Here is a 20,658-nt window from a genome sequence, read left to right as displayed (position 1 = left end):
TCTGCGTCAAGTGTTCTTGAGTGCGTACCCTGAGAGCTGATGTAACAGGTTAAACATTTGTAGAGCAAGGAGCCTAGCCTTTGGCTGAAACCAACCATATGGGGTCGTGGCAATAAGCAAAGACAAAATTAGAAGGAGAGTAAAAATGTGTGTGTGTGTGTGTGTGTGTGTGTGTGTGTGTGTGTGTAAGTGAATAATGTCTGTGTGTATGCATGGAAGAGAGATGCCTCTATATTTGGCTTTGGTGAAATGTTTAAGCCTCTGAGAAGTCACTTTGTCTCCCTTCGCCTTGGTTCTTGAACTGGGGCTTATCAGCAGTAGGCTGATAATTTAATTCTGGGTTAAGTGGTTTGGGATAATTATTATTGCCCCCCAGGTCAGTTTTCACCAGCCTGGTGCCCCCTGGATGTTTTGGGTGACAGTGCTGGCTGGGGAGGGGGTCATAGGGACATTGTCAAAAACATCTGGAGGGCACCGGGTTGGCGAAAGCTGCCCTCGATTCATTCTTACCATCACTAACTCCCATTTCACTTGGGAGTAGCCGTGTATTGAAAGAATAGCAGGGAGGGAAACCCACCATTGGCTCCGAGATGTTAAGGGGCAGCTGTAGGTGTTCATTCTCAGGGCTACTTTGATGCTTGGCACACTGCCGTCGCCTCACCATTTTAGCAACTAGGATGGCTAAAGACTATATATAAGCGGTGGCTCTTCCTGCCCTTTCAGGGTGTGCGTAATGAGTTGGGTTGGCATCCTAAACCGTGATTGCAAACACGAATCGTCCTGCTATTCCAGTTTGTTCAACTTAAAACAGTGCGATAGACAGTGTATATGTGGGGTAAGGAATTTTAAACATGCATCTTCGGTGGCAGCTTTGCAACCACCCCACCTGCTTCGTTTTGTCTCTCCGTGCCCCTTCCCTGCCTCCAGAGTAGGGTGGGTGCCTGGTCTGCATACTCCCACCCTCCATTCCCACCCAACCTTGGGTTGGGGGGAGCTGCACACCCAGCCCCACCAGCTGAAGTCTTTGTCCCTGGCTCCCTTTGAAGCTCTGGCTCCAGGGGATTTGAGGCTCAGAGAGCTGGCATGGAGCCTGGGAGCAGCCTTGCAATGTGAGAAGGTTGGGGGGGGCGCTAACAGGAAGGACCCACACTTGCCCCACCTCAGCAGCTGTAGAACGAGTACGAGTGCCGCAGTGTTGGGAATGTGCTGGCAAAGGAAGGAATGGTCCTTGAAGTTTTCTTCATCTCCCCCCATCCCATGTTTCCCCTTGCCAGTTTGCAGTGAAGTGGAGGGGCAAGGTTTGTGTACAAAGACCGCTTGGCTTCCAGCGGGACCCAAACTTATCCGAGCTGTGATCTCCGCTTGGTGCTGTGCCACCGCCTCCCTCTTTTTAGCAGGCTCTCCGATGGACGTGGGCTCTTATAAAGCCATCGTTTCACGGCTTTCGGCCCCCAGCCCCCACGTTCCTTGGCACGGGGCCAAGCTGGCCGGACAACAGAGCCAATCCCTGCCACGGTTATTTCTGGCAGGGCTGCGGCTTCCGCTCCCAGGCCCCATGTAGTTGCTGAGGGCAGAGGAGGCGAGCAGAGGCATTTCACGTGCCCCCCCCAGCCCCACCCTTACAGGGTGAGCAGCAGAAACAGGTGGAAGCGTCTGGCGGCGGATGCCTAGCTGCATGTGAAAGGAGATGCCTAGGAACCTCCATCTCTAGCTGCAGTTATCTATCTGCACTTGGCTGGGATTGTTGCACTGCCAAGTCCTGGGTGTGTGGCCAGATCAAAATGGCAAAAAGACCCATCGTAATGGGGGTGCCCCTTTAATCTGAATAGGCTTAGGCAACCTTCATTGGCTCCCAGTACGTTTCCAAGCACAATTCAAAGTGTTGGTGCTGACCTTTAAAGCCCTAAATGGTCCTGTATACCTGAAGGAGCGTCTCCATCCCCATCATCCAGCCAGGATACTGAGGTCCAGCACCAAGGGCCTTCTGGCAGTTCCCTCGCTGCGAGATATGAGGTTACAGGGAACCAGGCGGAGGGCCTTCTCGGTAGTGGCGCCTGCCCTGTGGAACGCCCTCCCACCAGATGTCAAGGCAATAAACAACTATTTTACTTTTAAAAGACAACTGTTTAGGGAAGTTTTTAATATCTGATGCTGTATTGTTTTGTATTGATGGAAGGCGCCCAGAGTGGCTGGGGAAACCCAGCCGGATGGGTGAGGTATAAATAATAAATAATAAATTATTATTAATTATTATTTATGGTGAACTGGCTAGATAGGTTGCTGCTATCCCTGCTTTCTCAAGGAGGAATGGAGCAATAGAGAGAGTAGGATCCGAACCCAGACTTTAACAACTCTGGTTGATTACTGAAATATACTCGGAGTCGTGTAGTGATTTCATGCTCTTTATTGCAGCTCGTAGAACAGAAGTTGAATTCCCCCCCCCAAAAAACCTCAGGCTTTATATACATTATTTACACAATGGGTCCTGTCTGATTGGCTGGTTCTGCTTCCCTCCTGGAGCCTGATTGGGCTGCTACTGCAGGCCAATCACTTGTTGCATTCTAGGATTCTACCGGCCTGATAGGCCGATTAACTTCCTCCTGGGGCCTGATTGGGCTGCTCCTATAGGCCAATCAGTTGTTGCATTCTAGGATCCTACCTGCCTATTGTTCTAGGATCCAAGCTTAGTACATAACAATTACCATTTTGTTTCATTTATTCTCCCCCTTCCTATGAATGTTTTCTGTGGGGCTCGAGTGGTTTGCCATCCAGTGCAGTGATTTGGTCCGCATATCTGCAGCATCACCAATTATCTCGACAGAAGTGGTACTTCTAGCACAGTCCCTGGAGGGTTGAATCACACTGACCTTCCCCTCCCCTCGTATGATTAAAAGCACTTTGGTAACTCTGAAGAACTGGCATTCGTCTGTCTCCCAAATGCCATAGATATCCACCTATCCTTTTATTCAGGGCTAAACAAAGGGCTCGGCCACACTTCCATTGCTGCCAGGTTTTCTAGGCTTTCCAGGTCTGTGTTTGAGGAGTTTCTGATTTTTGCCCTGAGAAAGCCTGCATTTTACTTGCTGTATCGGAGCAAACAGCAACTTGGTTTTCTGCCGATATTGCCATTTGCTCCGATTCAACAGTAAAATGTGGATTTTCCTGGTGAAAGTGCCAGGACAAAAAAACAAAACTGTGCTCAGACGCAGACGTAGAAATCCCAGACCTGTGCCTAGAGAGCATGGAGCAAATGTTAAGTGTGGATGAGCCCTAAGTGTGACACGAGAGCACTGCAAATAGGAATAGCTTTCAAAAGATTTAATAGTAGCCATCTGGACTGGGTGGCTTCCATTGGAATAATGGGAGTTGGTAGCGCCCGTTTGCCCCACTAGGCAAAATAAAGAGGTACAGTGGTACCTCGGGTTACATATGCTTCAGGTTACATATGCTTCAGGTTACAGACTCCACTAACCCAGAAATAGTGCTCCAGGTTAAGAACTTTGCTTCAGGATGAGAACAGAAATTGTGCTCCAGCAGCGCGGCGGCAGCAGGAGGCCCCATTAGCTAAAGTGGTACCTCAGGTTAAGAACAGTTTCAGGTTAAGTATGGACCTCCGGAACGAATTAAGTACTTAACCCGAGGTACCACTGTACTGGTATGCTTATATGATTTTCACATCAAGAGGGGCAGCAATGCAAAAAAAGCCGCTATACAGTGGTACCTTGGTTCTCAAACTTAATCCGTTCCGAAAGTCCATTCCAAAACCAAAGCATTCCAAAACCAAGGCATGCTTTCCCATAGAAAGTAATGCAAAATGGATTGATCTGTTCCAGGCTTTTAAAAACAACCCCTAAAACAGCAATTTAGCATGAATTTTACTATCTAACGAGACCATTGATCCATAAAATGATAGCAATAAACAATGTACTGCAGTCACACAATCAATCCATCAGTAGCTGAACTGGGTTCCACACAGTCACAAAAACAAAACAAAAAGAGCCGCAAAAACAAAAAACACAAAATAAATAGCAAAAACAGACAGACCTCAGCATAACACTCAAAACGGAAGCGTGGCACTCAAATTAGAAGCATTGCACTCAAAATGGAGCACGTTCAGCTTCCAAAAAAAGTTCGCAAACCGGAACACTTACTTCCGGGTTTGCAGTGTTTGGGTATCTAGTTGTTTGAGTACCAAGGCGTTTGAGAACCAAGGTACCACTGTAATTCAGGATGCTTACAGACTGCTGCTGTTTTCGGGTGGAATTCAATCACATCGGCAATTTCAGGTTGCACCATTATGTTTGACTGGGAGGTCTTCTTGTGAAAAAAACCCAATTTCCCCAAAGGCTTAGATTTTTTTGTGATCAGGAAAGTGGCTGGGGGATGCATTGGGAAGTGTCTGACCTCCCCATGAACAAATCAGAATGAATGCTCAATAAGTAGCTGGTGTCTTTCTAATCTCCCTGCAAACAGATCAAGACGACTGCCCAGTAAACAGGTCATCTGGAAGCAACCTTGCTGTGTTGACTCATAAACCGAAGAACAAAAATAATATTTTGGTGCCAAAGAAACCCAGATTCTCTGTTCAAAACAAAGGATGCTGAGAAGCAACAGTATAACAGAGCTGGTTAAAATTGAACGAATGCTTGAGCTTTGCCTCAGGCTAAAGAGTGCAAGTTGTCCCTTTCCCCTCTCTGAATGTAAAGGTTTGTTTTGGGGTGGAAAAGTAAATAGTGACAGTAGGGTAAGTGGCGGTGTCTGTGAAGGGGTGTGCATGAAGGGGCTTGACTGGAGGCCAAGTGAAATGAGCGAGAGCCCTGGAATGCGCAAGAGTTCGGTGTATTTGCCAATCACTGCCTTTATATTGTCAAGAAAAAGAAAATAAGGCGGTCAAAGCAGCAGATCAAATGGGAACACCCATAAACTGCTCTTAACAGGAAAACCTTTATTGTCAAAAAAATCACCTCAAGTGGAGTAAATCGGATATAGTTTTGCATAAACTGTATCCTCAGGAATCTGGAGGGTGGGGGGGAAATCCAGTTCTTAATCAGAGTGCCTTGATGACATCGTTTCATTAAATTTGGGCATTATCCAGCCAAATTAAGCTCTTGGGAGCGCTCCTGATTTAAGTGGCGGTGCTGTGGGCTTATTTCTGAGTAGATATGCATAAGGTAAAGGGACCCCTGACCATTAGGTCTAGTCGTGGCCAACTCTGGGAATGCGACGCTCATATCGCTTTACTGGCCAAGGGAGCCAGCGTACAGCTTCCGGGTCATGTGGCCGGCATGACTAAGCCGCTTCTGGCAAACCAGAGCAGCACACGGAAACGCCATTTACCTTCCCGTCGGAGCAGTACCTGCACTTTGACATGCTTTCGAACTGCTAGGTTGGCAGGAGCAGAGACTGAGCAACGGGAGCTCACCCCGTCGCGGGGATTTGAACTGCCGACCTGTGGTTTAACCCACAGCGCCACCCGCATAAGACTGGGTTGTAAATCTCTCTCCCTGAAATTAGTGGGACTTTTAAAGTGCTCACCAGTGAGTAGGCTGTGCCTTTTGATTCCAATTTGTCTGCTTGCTTTCCAAGGTACCTCATGATAGCTAAAACCTTGGTTTTTAAAATGGACGAAAGCTGAGATTGTCTATAATCTACATTTCATGTCCTCTCCTTATTGGCGCCATCTTTCTCTCTGTTATGACCTCAGATGCTGAAGTTATATCTTTCTAATATTTGGAAGTCCTATCATAATCCTCTGGACTGTGGAGTTCCATTGTCTTGCCTTTTTATGGATGCCAAATCTTCCGCCACCCAACCGCTGACAGCAGTCTAGCTAGTGGGTCTGATTTGCACTTGAACTCCAGTTAATACATAAGTACCATCCCTCTACATGCCAAGCTGAAGGAACTCTTCCAGAGAACTTTTAAAAATTCAGTATTCATCCAGATTTGCTTGTGCAAACTTTACACTATGGTTGGACTATGCCTGGCCTTTATTGAGCATTCATTTTGATTTGTTTACAAGGTGGTTATATCACAAGGGACATTCGTCCAGAGGTCGCCAACGTGGTGCTCTGCAGATGTTGCCGGACTCCAACTCCCATCAGCCCCAGCTATCATGATCAGTGGTCAGGGATCATGGGAGTTGTAGTCTAACAACACCTGTATGTCACCCTGTTGGCTACCCCTGGTTTACGGACTGTTTGCATGTCTTTCAGTTAATCCTTTAGACACCCCACACTTTCTGAGACAGCTCCTCTCCACTTTCCAAACCGCAAAAAGTCAGGTTTGTTTATTTCTTTAAAGGGCATAGCTGTCAACTTTTCCCTTTTCTTGTGAGGAATTCTATTCGGAATAAGGGAATTTCCCTTAAAAAATGGGAAACGTTGACAGCTATGTTAAAGGGGTGGATTTGTTGTACAGTGGTACCTCGGGTTAAGAACTTAATTCATTCTGGAGGTCCGTTCTTAACCTGAAACCGTTCTTAACCTGAGGTACCACTTTAGCTAATGGGACCTCCCGCTGCCGCCACGCCGCCGGAGCACAATTTCTGTTCTCATCCTGAAGCAAAGTTCTTAACCTGAGGTACTATTTCTGGGTTAGCGGAGTCTGTAACCTGAAGCGTCTGTAACCTGAGGTACCACTGTACTAGGATGTTGGAGTACTTTTACCTATTTAAAGTTTCGGTATGCACTGGGATCCCCCCCCCCCCCGCGGCAGTCTGGAATTAGTCAAAAACTCCTCATATCTATTACATTTAAGCATTTAAAAGCATACAATGGTACCTCGGGTTACATATGCTTCAGGTTACATGCGCTTCAGGTTACAGACTCCGCTAACCCAGAAATAGTACCTCAGGTTAAGAACTTTGCTTCAGGATGAGAACAGAAATTGTGCTCCAGCAGCGCGGCAGCAGCGGGAGGCCCCATTAGCTAAAGTGGTGCTTCAGGTTAAGAATAGTTTCAGGTTAAGAACAGACCTCCGGAACAAATTAAGTACTTAACCCGAGGTACCACTGTAATTGCATCCGTCACCTGTAAGACGAGCTGAACCTCATGGACCCAGCCACAGCGTCCCTTGTTGTGTACTCTCTGCTCCTCTCTCTGCCTTCCCTGTCTCCACAGTGCTGGGGGGAGCTCTCTGCCAGGAGCCAGAGCCCCCCCATGGCTGTTCCCAAGGCAGCTGCTACCCAAACACGGGAGATCTGCTGGTAGGACGGGCTGACCGCCTCTTCGCCACCTCCACCTGCGGCCTGCGGCGTCCCCAGCCCTACTGCATTGTCAGCCATTTGCAGGTGAGTGTTGCCGAGCGAAGGTCGGTGGGCAAATTATTTCTTTAAAGGACCTCTATTCTGAGCCTGAGAGACTCGATAAGGGAAAAGCAAACACTAGAAAACTGAGCACCGACCAAACTGGCAACTGATGCTTACTTCAGCACTGCCAACAGGACAGCATCCTCTGCTCCACCTGGAAGTGGCAGGTGAAATAAAAAAAATTAAAAAAAAATTGCCCAGTAGGACCTTAGAGACAAACTAAGTTTGTTCTGGGTATAAGATTTCGTGTGCATGGTTAGGGAGCACAGACCAGGTCTGCTTCTTGCTACTCTTGGGAAAACTGCAGACAGGAAGACCCCAATTCAACCTTGGGCTGGCCACACCTTCTCTCAGCCTAACTCCTTGCAGGAGGCAGGAATAAGGGAGAAACATGCATGCCACTCTTGAGTTCCTCACAGAAAAGCCTGGGTGTGTTGTTGTTGTTGTTGTTGTTGTTGTTGTTGTTGTTGTTTATACCCCGCCCTTCCTGGTTCAAAAACCAGGCTCAGGGAGGCTAACAACAAATTTAAAACACTTAATTATAAAAGCAGCATAATATACAGTATAAAAACATGAATAACAATAAAATTCAAAAATCAGTTAGATAATCCCCAGGGCTAGCTGGCTGAATTGTAAAATAAATAACTAAAAACAAATAACAAAGAGGGCAGGGCCTGACCCAATGGACTTAAATGACAATAAAGGGAGTTTTAACTGCACATTAGGAAGAACTTGTTGATAGCGTGAGCTGTCTGAGAGTGGAACAAGACTCACTTGGGAACTGCTGGACTCTCCTTTAAGAGGTTATTGAGCAGAGTGTAGACGGCTCTTGAATCAGGTATGCTAAAACAGCAGATCTGGTGGTTGGACTAGATGACTTTGGCGGTCCCTTCCTGCTCTTAGATTCTATGGAAGTTTGCGTGCGCACACAAACACACAGGTCATTGGCACCCTGTATCACTAGCTTCTGCGATTTTACCTAGCTCTGCTCACACATGCGCACAGTTTATCCTTGCAACCTTGCTCAAGGAGAGAGAGAGATGAAAGTTTAGTTTCTTTGGATGCTGTTTTCTGTACCAAACCCCTCCTTCGCCTGAGGAGTGTGCTCATGTGGCGCATGCGTAGCTCAGCATATGGGTGTCTCTCTTGCAGGACGAGAAAAAGTGCTTCGTGTGCGACTCACGCCGGCCCTATCAGGCCTTGTCCAATCCTAATAGCCACCGCATTGAGAACGTGATCACTGCCTTTGCTCTCAACCGCAGGAAGGCCTGGTGGCAGTCGGAGAATGGTAAGGAGCGGGGGTTTCATCACATGATTCAATGTTTGTGCAGCGTGTGTTTACTTGCATACGTGTATATATTTTTTGCTTACTTGTATAGCAGGTTCTTTCAGCTACTTTTAAAAACCTTTTCGACTTGAGCCACGAGGGCTAAAAACTTGGGCTTGGGTCCAAAGGTTCTCTTCCTCCACCAGAAAGCATCTTCCTCTGTCGGAAGAAGGGCACCTCTGAGTCCCACAATTTTTCGGAAATGAGACATTTGATTCTTGGCTTCACGCGCTGGACTCCACCATGTTAGAAATAGAAGTCCACAGTTTTGGCTGTGAGGATGTTTCCTCTTCCTCTTTCTACATTTGCCCGAGGGCCTTCTGGTGGTTCCCTCACTGCGAGAAGCAAAGCTACAGGGAAGCAGGCAGAGGGCCTTCTTGGTAGTGGCGCCCGCCCTGTGGAACGCCCTCCCACCAGAGATAAACAACCACCTGACATTTAGAAGACATCTGAAGGCAGCCCTGTTCAGGGAAGTTTTGAATGTGTGACATTTTAATGTATCTTTAATCTTTGTTGGAAGCCGCCCAGAGTGGCTGGGGAAACCCAGCCAGATGGGCGGGGTACAAATAATAAATTATTATTATTATTATTATTATTATTATTATTATTATTATCACCGTTTCTCATCAAGTCTGCACACCCCACCCTATATAGTACATGCCAGGGACATTAAATACCACGTTACATCAGGCAATCCTTCTTTGGAGGGAGGTTTGTGCATTTGTGTGTGTATGTGTGTCCTTTCCTGCTCTCGGGGTTGTGTGTTGCCCTGTGACAAGCCCTGTCGCCTCACAGCTGGGTGAACTCGCTGTGCCCCGGTTACGTGATCCTGCAGAGAGTGCTCTTTGTCTGGGACATGGCACGGCTGAGAGAGTGTCCCCAGAGCCCTGTTCCTTTCCTTTCTCTCCTACGCAGAGGAAATGCTGAATCATACCCAACAGAGTCCCTTCTTTCCTGGACCCGGGCCAGGCGGGGGCGGGAGACAACAGAGGAGGGGCCTGCTACTTGCAGGAACACAGTGCTGCTGCCAGTTGTGGGAGCCTTGGCTCTATCTAGCAGCCCGATCGTTTCCATCCTGGGTCATCACCATGGCACTTACACTGCTATGGACCCCCTCCCTAAAATCCGGTACCACCTGCACAAGAATTTTTTGCATTAATCTAGAACAGTCTTCAGCAACCTGCTGCTCTCCAGACGTTGTTTCGACTGCAACCACCAACAGCCCCAAACCAGCGATATATACTTTTTGGCGTGAAGTTGTCATCCATATTTTGCATTGGCAAAATCCTTGATATTTGCAGATATTAAATATAGGCACTCATCCACTCTTCCACTTGCCCCAGGTCTGGAAAGCATGAATCCAAGCAGATTTGCCTTTGTCCCCACCGCTCTTTAGTGCTAAATCGGAACAAATGGCAGTCCACAAAAAAACCTGATTGCTGTTTGTCCCGATTCAGCGCTAAACTGTGGGTTTCGCCAGGGGGAAATCGGCAGGCTGAATGGAGGTTTGGGTGAGCCACACATCTCTTAGTGTAAGTCTCTGAGCTTGCAGTGGGCTTGCAAGCAAATCTGCTGTGAATCTTCACGCTGCAGAAATATTATTTTAAAGTGCATTAACTGTATCACTGTTAGTACAAGGATTCACAGCAGGACAACAGAAGCGGATTTTGAGATCCCTTTGCGAGCAACCCATTCGTGCCTGGAAGGATAAATAACCACCATCTATTATGGGACAGTCTGAGGGCCTCAATGCCCTGGTTACATTTGAACACACTTTTACATAGACATCAATTTCTTGTGGAAACCTATTTGGAGGGCATATGTCAATGTTTATGTTTAGCTTTGTTGTTGTTGTTGTTTAGTCGTTTAGTCGTGTCCGACTCTTCGTGACCCCATGGACCAGAGCACGCCAGGCACTTCTGTCTTCCACTTCCTCCCACAGTTTGGTCAAACTCATGTTGGTAGCTTCCAACCATCTCGTCCTCTGTCGTCCCCTTCTCCTTGTGTCCTCCATCTTTCCCAACATCAGGGTCTTTTCCAGGGAGTCTTCTCTTCTCATGAGGTGGCCAAAGTATTGGAGCCTCAGCTTCAGGATCTGTCCTTCCAGTGAGCACTCAGGGCTGATTTCCTTCAGAATGGATAGGTTTGATCTTCTTGCAGTCCATGGGACTCTCAAGAGTCTCCTCCAGCACCATAATTCAAAAGCATCAATTCTTCGGCAAAGATGGGTCTATTGATGGTAATTTCACCCTTGGTGTGAGCTCATGGTAGTACTGTTATTATTAATAATAACAGTAATATTCATATATTACTTTTTCTTTGTTTTATGTATCGTAACTATTTCCCCCCTTTGTTAGATTTGCAAATAAAAGAATTAATCAATCAATCTTGAGTAGGGTGCAGAGTGGGCCTGGGAGAGGGGGTGTGGTCTGGGGAGAGGCCTGGAAGGCCACATTTTGGCCCTGGGCCTGAGGTTCCCGACTCCTGCTCTGTATCATTGTGGGCAATTAAAACAGAGGCTCCCAGAGCTGAGTCCTATTGGACTGGCGAGGCCTGAAGCTGCTACATACAGTGGTACCTCGGGTTACATACACTTCAGTTTACAGACTCCGCTAACCCAGAAATAGTACCTCGGGTGAAGAACTTTGCTTCAGGATAAGAACAGAAATCATGCTCCGGAGGGGCAGCGGCAGTAGGAGGCCCCATAGCTAAAGTGGTGCTTCAGGTTAAGAACAGTTTCAGGTTAAGAACGGACCTCTGGAACGAATTAAATACTTAACCCAAGGTACCACTGTACTTAACACTAGGCCTAACAGGGTGTTGGCTGGACTTGTTGGGTTTCCCTCGTTTTCCTACATGAGCCAAGCTTGCTCCCTGGAAATGCACCCAATATATTCTGCGTAGCGAGATCAGCAGCGGTGAGTTAACGGATCTTCCCGCTGAGAAACAAGCCCCTGAGAAGCTTCTGAGAAACTCCTGAGCACGGTTTGAAAACTGCTTCCTTGCAGAATGGAGTTTTGCTGAGGACTCTAACACCGACTCCTCTCCCTATGTGTCTGTCTCTCCATTTTGTTTTATTTTTACAATTTTTATTATTTTTCCCAATTATTTTTAACAATATCACATGTAATTAACTAAAAAAAAGAGGAAAAAGACAGATACAAGATTCCCTTGTACCCTTAGACCTCCCTCCACTTTTCCATGGTTTCCATATTTAACATTTCTTGCTGCATATTTTATCTCATTTTACATGATAAAGCTATTTTTAGCCATGTCACCCCTTGCTTTTCCCTGTAAGACCAATTGCAGTCATCAACAGGTTTACCACACCTATCAGCCAATCACCCATTCCCACCACCCTTCTGAGTAATACCCCTCCCCACCCTCTCACTATATATTAGGGTCTGGTGACTTCTGTTCCAGTGTATCTGAAGAAGTGTGCATGCACACGAAAGCTCATACCAAGAACAAACTTAGTTGGTCTCTAAGGTGCTACTGGAAGGATTTTTTTTTATTTTGCATAGTTTATATCCTCCATTCCACTTAACATCCATATCCTAAGTCTCTGTTATCTTAAAAAGGTAAAGGTAAAGGGACCCCTGACCCTTAGGTCCAGTTGCGGACGACTCTGGGGTTGCGGCGCTCATCTCGCTTTATTGGCTGAGGGACACTTCCGGGTCATGTGGCCAGCATGACTAACCACTTCTGGCAAACCAGAGCAGCGCACGGAAATGCTGTTTACCTTTCCGCTGGAGTGGTACCTATTTATCTACTTGCACTTTGACGTGCTTTCGAACTGCTAGTTTGGCAGGAGCAGAGACCGAGCAACGGGAGCTCACCCCAGGGATTCAAACCGCGACCTTCTGATCGGCAAGTCCTAGGCTCTGTGGTTTAACCCACAGTGCCACCCACATCCCTATCTCTGTTATATTACAAGTGTCATTTAAGTCCTCAGCTGTTTACAGGGGTCTGTGTCTGTCTCTCCAGGTGTGGAGCAGGTGAGCATCCGCCTGGACTTGGAGGCCGAATTCCACTTCACTCACCTCATCATGACTTTCAAGGTACATCCCAGTTGGGAACAGGTGGGCTTCTTCTCCAGTGGAGGGATCCACGCTTCCTCAAAGACATTAGAAGAACCTTGTTGGGTCAGACCAAAGGACCGTCAAGTCCAGCATTGCGTTCTCGCAGAGATGCCAATGAGAAGCCCGCTAGCGGGACATGAGAGCAGTAACGCTCTCTTGCCCATGGTCCTCAGCAACCGTAATAGTGCCCCTAATAATGCAGCCGTCGTAACGGGTTGGCATCCTGAACATTAGCCACCATCCCCCACGAAGCATGAGATCCTTGGGATGCACGAGTGACTGTCTGTTTGCGTGTCAAGACCCCGCAGACACCCCCTCGTTGGGAAATAACACACACAAGGACACGGATACAGTGGTGCCTCGCAAGACGAAATTAATTCGTTCCGCAATTCTCTTCGTCTTGCGGTTTTTTCGTCTTGCGATGCACGGTTTCCCATAGGAATGCATTGAAAATCAATTAATGCGTTCCTAGGGAAACCGCCTTCAGACCAGGTCCGGGGACAGTCTGTCCCCGGACCTCTTCTGAAGGCTGGGGGGGGGAGGGCTTTTCTTCCCACCCCCAGCATTTTAAAAAACCCCGGGACAGCGGAGGACTTCTCCGCTGTCCGGGGCGATCTTAAAATGCTGGCGGGCGGCATTTTAAAATCGCCCCGGACAGCGGAGGACTTCTCCGCTGTCCGGGGCGATTTAAAAGCCCCTGGGAAGGCAGGCAGGGGGGGACAAAGACTTTTGCCCCCTGCCCGCCTTCAGAAGAGGTCCTGGACCTCTTCTGAAGGCTGGCGGGGGCGAAAGTCTTTGCTCCCCCCGCCTGCCTTCAAAAGCTGTCCGGCCCAGGCTTCCCGGACCTTTCCGCCAGCAGCGGCAGCGCTGCCGCTGCTGGCGGAGACTTGCCGGCATGCTTCGCGGATCTCTCCCCCAGCAGCGGCAGCGTTGCCGCTGCTGGCGGAGACTTGCCGGCATGCAGAAGCCTGCGCGCAGCGCGCCCAGGCTTCGCGGATCTCTCCCCCAGCAGCGGCAGCGCTGCCGCTGCTGGCGGAGACTTGCCGGCATGCAGAAGCCTGCGCGCAGCGCGCCCAGGCTTCGCGGATCTCTCCCCCAGCAGCGGCAGCGTTGCCGCTGCTGGCGGAGACTTGCCGGCATGCCGAAGCCTGCGCGCAGCGCGCCCAGGCTTCGCGGATCTCTCCCCCAGCAGCGGCAGCGCTGCCGCTGCTGGCGGAGACTTGCCGGCATGCAGAAGCCTGCGCGCAGCGCGCCCAGGCTTCGCGGATCTCTCCCCCAGCAGCGGCAGCGTTGCCGCTGCTGGCGGAGACTTGCCGGCATGCAGAAGCCTGCGCGCAGCGCGCCCAGGCTTCGCGGATCTCTCCCCCAGCAGCGGCAGCGTTGCCGCTGCTGGCGGAGACTTGCCGGCATGCAGAAGCCTGCGCGCAGCGCGCCCAGGCTTCGCGGATCTCTCCCCCAGCAGCGGCGGCGTTGCCGCTGCTGGCGGAGACTTGCCGGCATGCAGAAGCCTGCGCGCAGCGCGCCCAGGCTTTGCGGATCTCTCCCCCAGCAGCGGCAGCGCTGCCACTGCTGGCGGAGACTTGCCGGCATGCAGAAGCCTGCGCGCAGCGCGCCCAGGCTTCGCGGATCTCTCCGCCAGCAGCGGCAGCGCTGCCGCTGCTAGCGGAGACTCTCCTGCCTTTAAAAGCCGTCCGGGATAGCAGGAAGCGCTTCCCTGCTATCCCGGACTGCTTTTAAAATGCTGGCGCTGGGGAGCAAAGCCTTTCGGCCCCCGCCAGCCTTCCTGGACCTCTTCTGAAGGCCGGAGGGGGGGGGAAAGGCTTTGCTCCCCACCGCTAGCATTTAAAAGAGGTCCCCGGAGATTTCCCTATGGGCTTTCGTCTTGCGAAGCAAGCCCATAGGGAAATTCGTTTTGCGAAGCGCCTCCAAAACGGAAAACCCTTTCGTCTAGCGGGTTTTCCGTCTTGCGAGGCGTTCGTCTTGCGGGGTACCACTGTATTGGGTTTATGTTATTGGGCGAATTTGGCCACAACTTTATTGAATTACAGAATGTGAGCGGTGTTGGCTTAGGCATTGATTGGACCTGACTACAGTGGTGCCCCGCAAGACGAATGCCTTGCAAGACAGAAAACTCGCTAGACGAAAGAGTTTTCCGTTTTGGAGGTGCTTCGCAAAACGAATCTCCTATGGGCTTGCTTCGCAAGACGACAATGTCTTGCGAGTTCCTGCTGGTTTTTTTCCCTTCCCCCCCCCTTTTTCTAAGCCGCTTATCAGCTGATCCGATCAGCAGATAAGCCGCTAAAAGCCGCTAATAGCGCTAATCCGCTAATCCGTCAATGGGCTTGCTTCGCAAGACGAAAAAACCGCTAGACGAAGAGAATCACAGAACGGATTCTTTTTGTCTTGCGAGGCACCACTGTATATCTGACTCCTGCCTGATGCGCAGTAAGTCCGGTAAGGGTAAACCACCGGATGGAGGAGCCCTGTCGATGCAAACCAACTCAAGCTCCCCCTGGTGTTCCCATTGGGGTCGTGTAATGGCCCTAGCCCCCGACCCGGGCTTCGGACAAGATCAACACCCCTGGATTCCTTTAACAGAATACCCTTAAGCTTGGAGGGGCAGGTGATGGTCACACCTCCCCTCCGCCCAATAACATAAACCTAATGCCAGAGATGACATTAGTCATGTGGTTTGTCCTTGCACGGGCAATTAAAAAGAACGTATGCACATAGCCAACGTCAGGGTGTGTCTTGCTGGGTCCATTTGCAGCTGTGGTGTGGGAAGAAGGGTCTTTAACCTTTCCTCCTTGCCACAGTCCCGGCTGGAATTCCAGCCCCCACCAGCGCCACATGCCTGCTGTTTGCAATGGAAAGAGAAGCTGCGGAGGAATGGGGGCGGATTTTTATGTTCGATTATTTCCCAATGCCCCCAATGCTGCGCAACAAGTGATTTGCAGGGCGGCTCGCTCTTTTCATTTCAACTTTGCACACAGCTGCGACTTCGTTTTGTGCGTGATTATTGCTCTTGTTTGTCCTCACTTCCAAGAGACAGGGCGGTAGCCGACCACTGTGTCCTGTTGGCGTGAGGATGAATGCTTGTGCAATGGGGTCCCTGCTCCTGCCTGCGCCCTCCCCAAATCTGCACCAGGTGGTTGGGGACCCTTCCCTATGCTATTGGAATCCACCCAATCCCATGGGTGGATTCCTTGGAGTTTTTTCAGCAGAGAGGGGATGGCCATCTGTCGTCGATGCTTTAGCTGAGATCCCTGCATTGCATTGCAGGGGTTGGACTAGATGACTCCAGGGTCCCTTACAACGATTCTATGAGCCCCAGCCAGCAAGGCCGTTGGTCAGAGATGATGGGAGATGTAGTCCAACCCATAGCATTTGGAGGGCCACAGAGTTCCCAACCTTGTTCTAGGGCCCATGTGCGCTCGTCCCTTGGCAACTGGTGCATCAAGTGATGACGTCCACGTACGAACTGGTTGTGTCATAGCTCTATCCTATTCCACCCCGAATTACTAGGTGATAGTTCTGGACGCATGCAAGGATTCCCATTTTCCTCTACCCATTGCAGACCTTCCGGCCGGCAGCCATGTTGGTGGAGCGTTCGGCAGATTTTGGCCGCACCTGGCAGGTGTACCGCTACTTTGCCTACGACTGCGCCGCCTCCTTCCCATCTGCCTCCCGGGGACCCTTGCGGCGTGTGGACGATGTTGTCTGTGAGTCACGCTACTCAGACATTGAGCCCTCTACCGAGGGGGAGGTGAGTGAAAAAAGCAGGGCGTCCGGAGCAGTAGGATTACCTGTGGGGGTATCAGGGATGGGCTCGATGACGAGGAGTGGTGGGAAGTAGCAGTCCGGGAACCCCCAAGTTGAAGCACTAGAAGAGGAAGGCTCAGGGCCCAGGAACTGGTGGTGGGACACTGAGGAGAGGTAAGGGGGGAGAGGAATGGTTGGATGCTGAAGAAGCAACAGGCTTTAGTGAGCGATGAGAGCCTGTGACAGGGAGCAGCTCAGACACAGAGGCTGAAGCAGAGGAGGGAGGGAAAGCCGCTGGTGAAGAATTCCAGGAATCTGCGTCTCCTACTGCAACTAGCTCCCCTCTCCTTGACTCCAAGGACACTCAGGGCAATGCGTAGGGCAGAACAGAGATTACAGGTGCTCTGTAGTTTGAGGCTGCTTGGGCAACATCCATCAGAGAAGAAGACCACCAGTCCTGGAAACTGCTCTATAGAGGCAAAACCTGTCGGGATGTGTTGCTGAGCAGTAGGCTGTTTTCTCGAATAAAAAGATAAACTACATTGCCAAACTTTGTGTCTTGTGTGCTGACCTGCACCTGACCCAGCTCTGATGGGAGATGTTGGGGTAGAGAGATGGGTTCAGCACCAAACACACCATGTACGTTAGGTCTCTGCAGACTGCCTCCTCCTTCTAGAGGCCCAAGCCAAGGGCTGCAGGATTATGCTCTCGTAAGTTGGCTGTTGCCCCTTGACCCTCTGCTCTTTCTTCCTTGCTCCAGGTAATCTACAGAGTGCTGGATCCAGCTATCCACATCCATGACCCCTACAGCCCCAAAATCCAGAGTGAGTCTCTCTCTCTCTGTGAGAGGTGGTCCTGAGTGAGTCTCTCTGCGGGAGGGGGCCAGAGGAGGGAGGAGCTGGCTTAGGGCAGGGAGAGGCTGGGTGTACTGTGTATTTGCCCCCCCCCCAAGAGGAGTTGGATTCCCAGTGGACAAATGAGATTCTGACCTCCGAATGAGAGAAGAATCTTGGAACATTTCTGCTGCACCAAATATTTCCATCTTAATATAACTATAAATAAATGCACTCTCTCTCTCTCTATATATATATATTACGTAGGCAGAACCCAGGCCAAAATTGCAGCAGTAATGTGCCACAACATTGCTTGTGCAAACCAAGCAAGAAACTTGCACACCCATGTTTATTAGGCCATGCGATCGATTGTCGTAAAAGCGGCCCTACTATGGGCTGTTTGGCCCATTGCAGGAGCTGCATCCTTCCTCCTCTGCCAAGAGCGTACCTTCTGGTTTGGAGGTCTTCCTACCACCTGAGATGTGGTGGGTGTAGGGCAGGTGGCGTGGAGAAGGCCTTTTCGGTTGTGGCGCCCGGGATTTGGAACTACTTCCTGGGTGAAGTATGCGTGGCCCCATCATTGTTTCCAGACAGGCGACGGAAACGCTTTTGTCGAGATGGATATTTTCTCATTTCAGTGAGAACTTTTCTGCCTTTTTATGGAGTTGTGGCACCGTCTGGCGTTCTGCTCTTCTTTTGTACTGTGCAAAAGGTTACGAGCCACCTTGCACATCTTAGCAGACGGGTGAGGTAGAAATGAATGGATGAGTCTAGTGGGCTCGTTTGGGAAACGGCAGCTCATTAGTGACTTGTGGTTTTAAATACGAGCGATCACACAATAAGGAATTCTTCCTAATTACATTTATATGTCTCATTGTTCCCAGTGTGGTTCCCAGGCCATATAGAAACATTGGAAGCTGCCTTATACTGATCCAGACGGCTGGTCCATCTAGTTCAGTATTGTCTATGTATTCAGTGGCCTGTGTTTGCCTGAGCTTGAGTCTGGACTAAGGATTCTGAGCTCCTGTGTTCTGATTCGATACATGATTTCCAGTCACAGAACATTTCAGGATTTGGGCTTCTGCCATTGGCCCTTAAACTCTGAGTCATGATTCGCAGCTTGGAAGTTTAGACAGCCAATCACGTTGGGAGTGGGAGTGGCCCAGGCCTTCAGAAATGTATATAAGCATGTTGTTCACTTCTGTAGTTCAATAAAGGTTTTTGCTGTTATCACTGCGCCTTGCCTTGTGGGAACCCGCCTACACTTCAGTCTACACTGACTGGCAGTGGCTCTTCCGGGTTTCATGCAGGAATCTTTCCCAACCCTACCTGGAGATGCTGAGGATTGAACCTGGGTATGGCCCAGTGTGGTGTAGTGGTTAAGAGCAGTAGACTTGTAATCTGGGGAACCGGGTTTGCTTCCCCGCTCCTCTAACTGCAGCTGCTGGGTGACCTTGGGCCAGTCACACTTCTCTGAAGTCTCTCAGCCTCACTCACCTCACAGAGTGTTTGTTGTGGGGGAGGAAGGGAAAGGAGAATGTTAGCCGCTTTCAGACTCCTTAGGGTAGTGATAAAGCGGGATATCAAATCCAAACTCCTTCCCGTGTAGTGATAAGGCCCAGAGCTGCTTAAGTTTAGCAAGGATGTGTCTCCCGGACCTTCTGAACATACCTTGGGAATTAAGGAGAATGTTCCTCCTGAAAAGGTATTTTGTTCTTTTCACCAGATCCAAATGGCTGAGTCAATCTTTTCTCATCACAAACAATGGATCCTCGTCTTTGAGACTTTTTTTTTTGGCCTGGGGCACATTAGGAGAGATAACAAACAATTATGAACGTGGCAAGACATTGATTTCACAGAAGAAAAACTGGCAAAGCTCAGAATGTTGCCTCCCCCCCCCCCAAAAAAACGTGCAAAACACCTACATCCCTCCTACGCAATTGAAACGCAAGGCAACGGCAGGCTGACAACTCCTGAACCAAATCAGCAAATGCAGAAGAAGGAAAAACACTGACTTAAATATATATACAGTGGTACCTCGGGTTAAGTACTTAATTCGTTCCGGAGGTCCGTTCTTAACCTGAAACTGTTCTTAACCTGAAGCACCACTTTAGCTAATGGGGCCTCCTGCTGCTGCCGGAGCATGACTTCTGTTCTCATCCTGAAGCAAAGTTCTTAACCTGAAGCACTATTTCTGGGTTAGCAGAGTGTGTAACCTGAAGCGTATGTAACCCGAGGTACCACTGTATACTAAAATTTAGGAGTGGGAGAGGGCGTTGGTGGACACTAAAAGGGTGTTTGAGGGTGTCACAGAGATGCCACAATGGGGACCACAAACCTAGACAAACATACCCAACAAACATACCCTCTTTCCCTAAGAAAGAGAAACATATACACAAATAGCTAGCTAGCAAACAGTTCCCTGGGATCCTAGTGTGGACAGCAGCTGGCCCTGCCTTTTACTTCTATTTGGGGGCTGGTTAAATTTGGCCCTAGACAGATTTCTGCTTTGGCTGCTGCTAGATTTAGCTGTGGCCTCTCTCTGTCTGCCGCTCTTTCTCTTTTTATCTTTCTCTCTGTGTGCGGCTGGGAATCTGTTCCCTCTCCCCTCCTCATGGTGCGCATACTTCTGACTGGTCCTGGCCGATAGCTTGCGGGGGGTTGACAACTCTGATATTCATAGCCCACCAAGTAGCCCAACTTTCGAACCCACAGCCCCAGCCGGGAAAGCTGTTTCCCAGTGGGGATGCTTCTCTCTGTGTCTGCCTTCTCACTCATTCCAACCTCTCTGCCCGCCAGATCTCCTGAAGGTCACCAACTTGCGGGTGAACTTGACCAAACTCCACACGCTGGGAGACGACCTGCTGGATTCGCGGCGGGAGATCAAGGAGAAGTACTACTATGCCGTGTATGAGATGGTGCTACGTGGGAACTGCTTCTGCTACGGACACGCCTCGGAGTGCGCCCCCCTCGCCCGTAGCCCTGCTGACGTGGAGGGCATGGTAAGGCGCTAGGAACGCTCATAGGCACACACCACACTTGATTAGGCGTGCCGACTCCCCCCACAACTTATTTGTTTGGTTTATTTAGTTTATATATCGCCCTCCATCAAAAAATCTCCGGGCGGTTCAGAAGATAAAAATACCAAGATGCAGTGGTACCTCGGGTTAAGAATTTAATTTGTTCCGGAGGTCCGTTCTTAACCTGAAACTGTTCTTAACCTGAGGTACCGCTTTAGCTAATGGGGCCTCCCGCTGCCACCACGCGATTTCTGTTCTCATCCTGAAGCAAAGTTCTTAACCTGAGGTCCTATTTCTGGGTTAGCGGAGTCTGTAACCTGAAGCGT

The 20,658-nt window shown here is 49.6% G+C and overlaps 1 protein-coding gene across 1 annotated transcript in view; it reads left to right on the top strand.

Annotated features, from left to right (window-relative positions):
* The window catches only part of LAMB2 (laminin subunit beta 2), a 61,689-nt gene that overhangs the window by 1,532 nt on the left and 39,499 nt on the right, over positions 1-20,658 (top strand). Inside the window, exons 2-7 of the mRNA XM_083491038.1 lie at positions 7,121-7,290; positions 8,461-8,596; positions 12,623-12,696; positions 16,295-16,483; positions 17,240-17,303; positions 20,112-20,314. Of these exons, the coding sequence (XP_083347164.1) occupies positions 7,121-7,290; positions 8,461-8,596; positions 12,623-12,696; positions 16,295-16,483; positions 17,240-17,303; positions 20,112-20,314 (836 nt within the window). The remainder of the gene's footprint in view (positions 1-7,120; positions 7,291-8,460; positions 8,597-12,622; positions 12,697-16,294; positions 16,484-17,239; positions 17,304-20,111; positions 20,315-20,658) is intronic.

This window comes from Podarcis liolepis (genome assembly GCF_965112155.1).
Source record: "Podarcis liolepis genome assembly, chromosome: 2".
Classification (NCBI taxonomy): Eukaryota; Metazoa; Chordata; class Lepidosauria; order Squamata; family Lacertidae; genus Podarcis; species Podarcis liolepis.
Note: the sequence above shows the minus strand (reverse complement) of the source record. Positions and strands in the feature narration are given on the sequence as shown.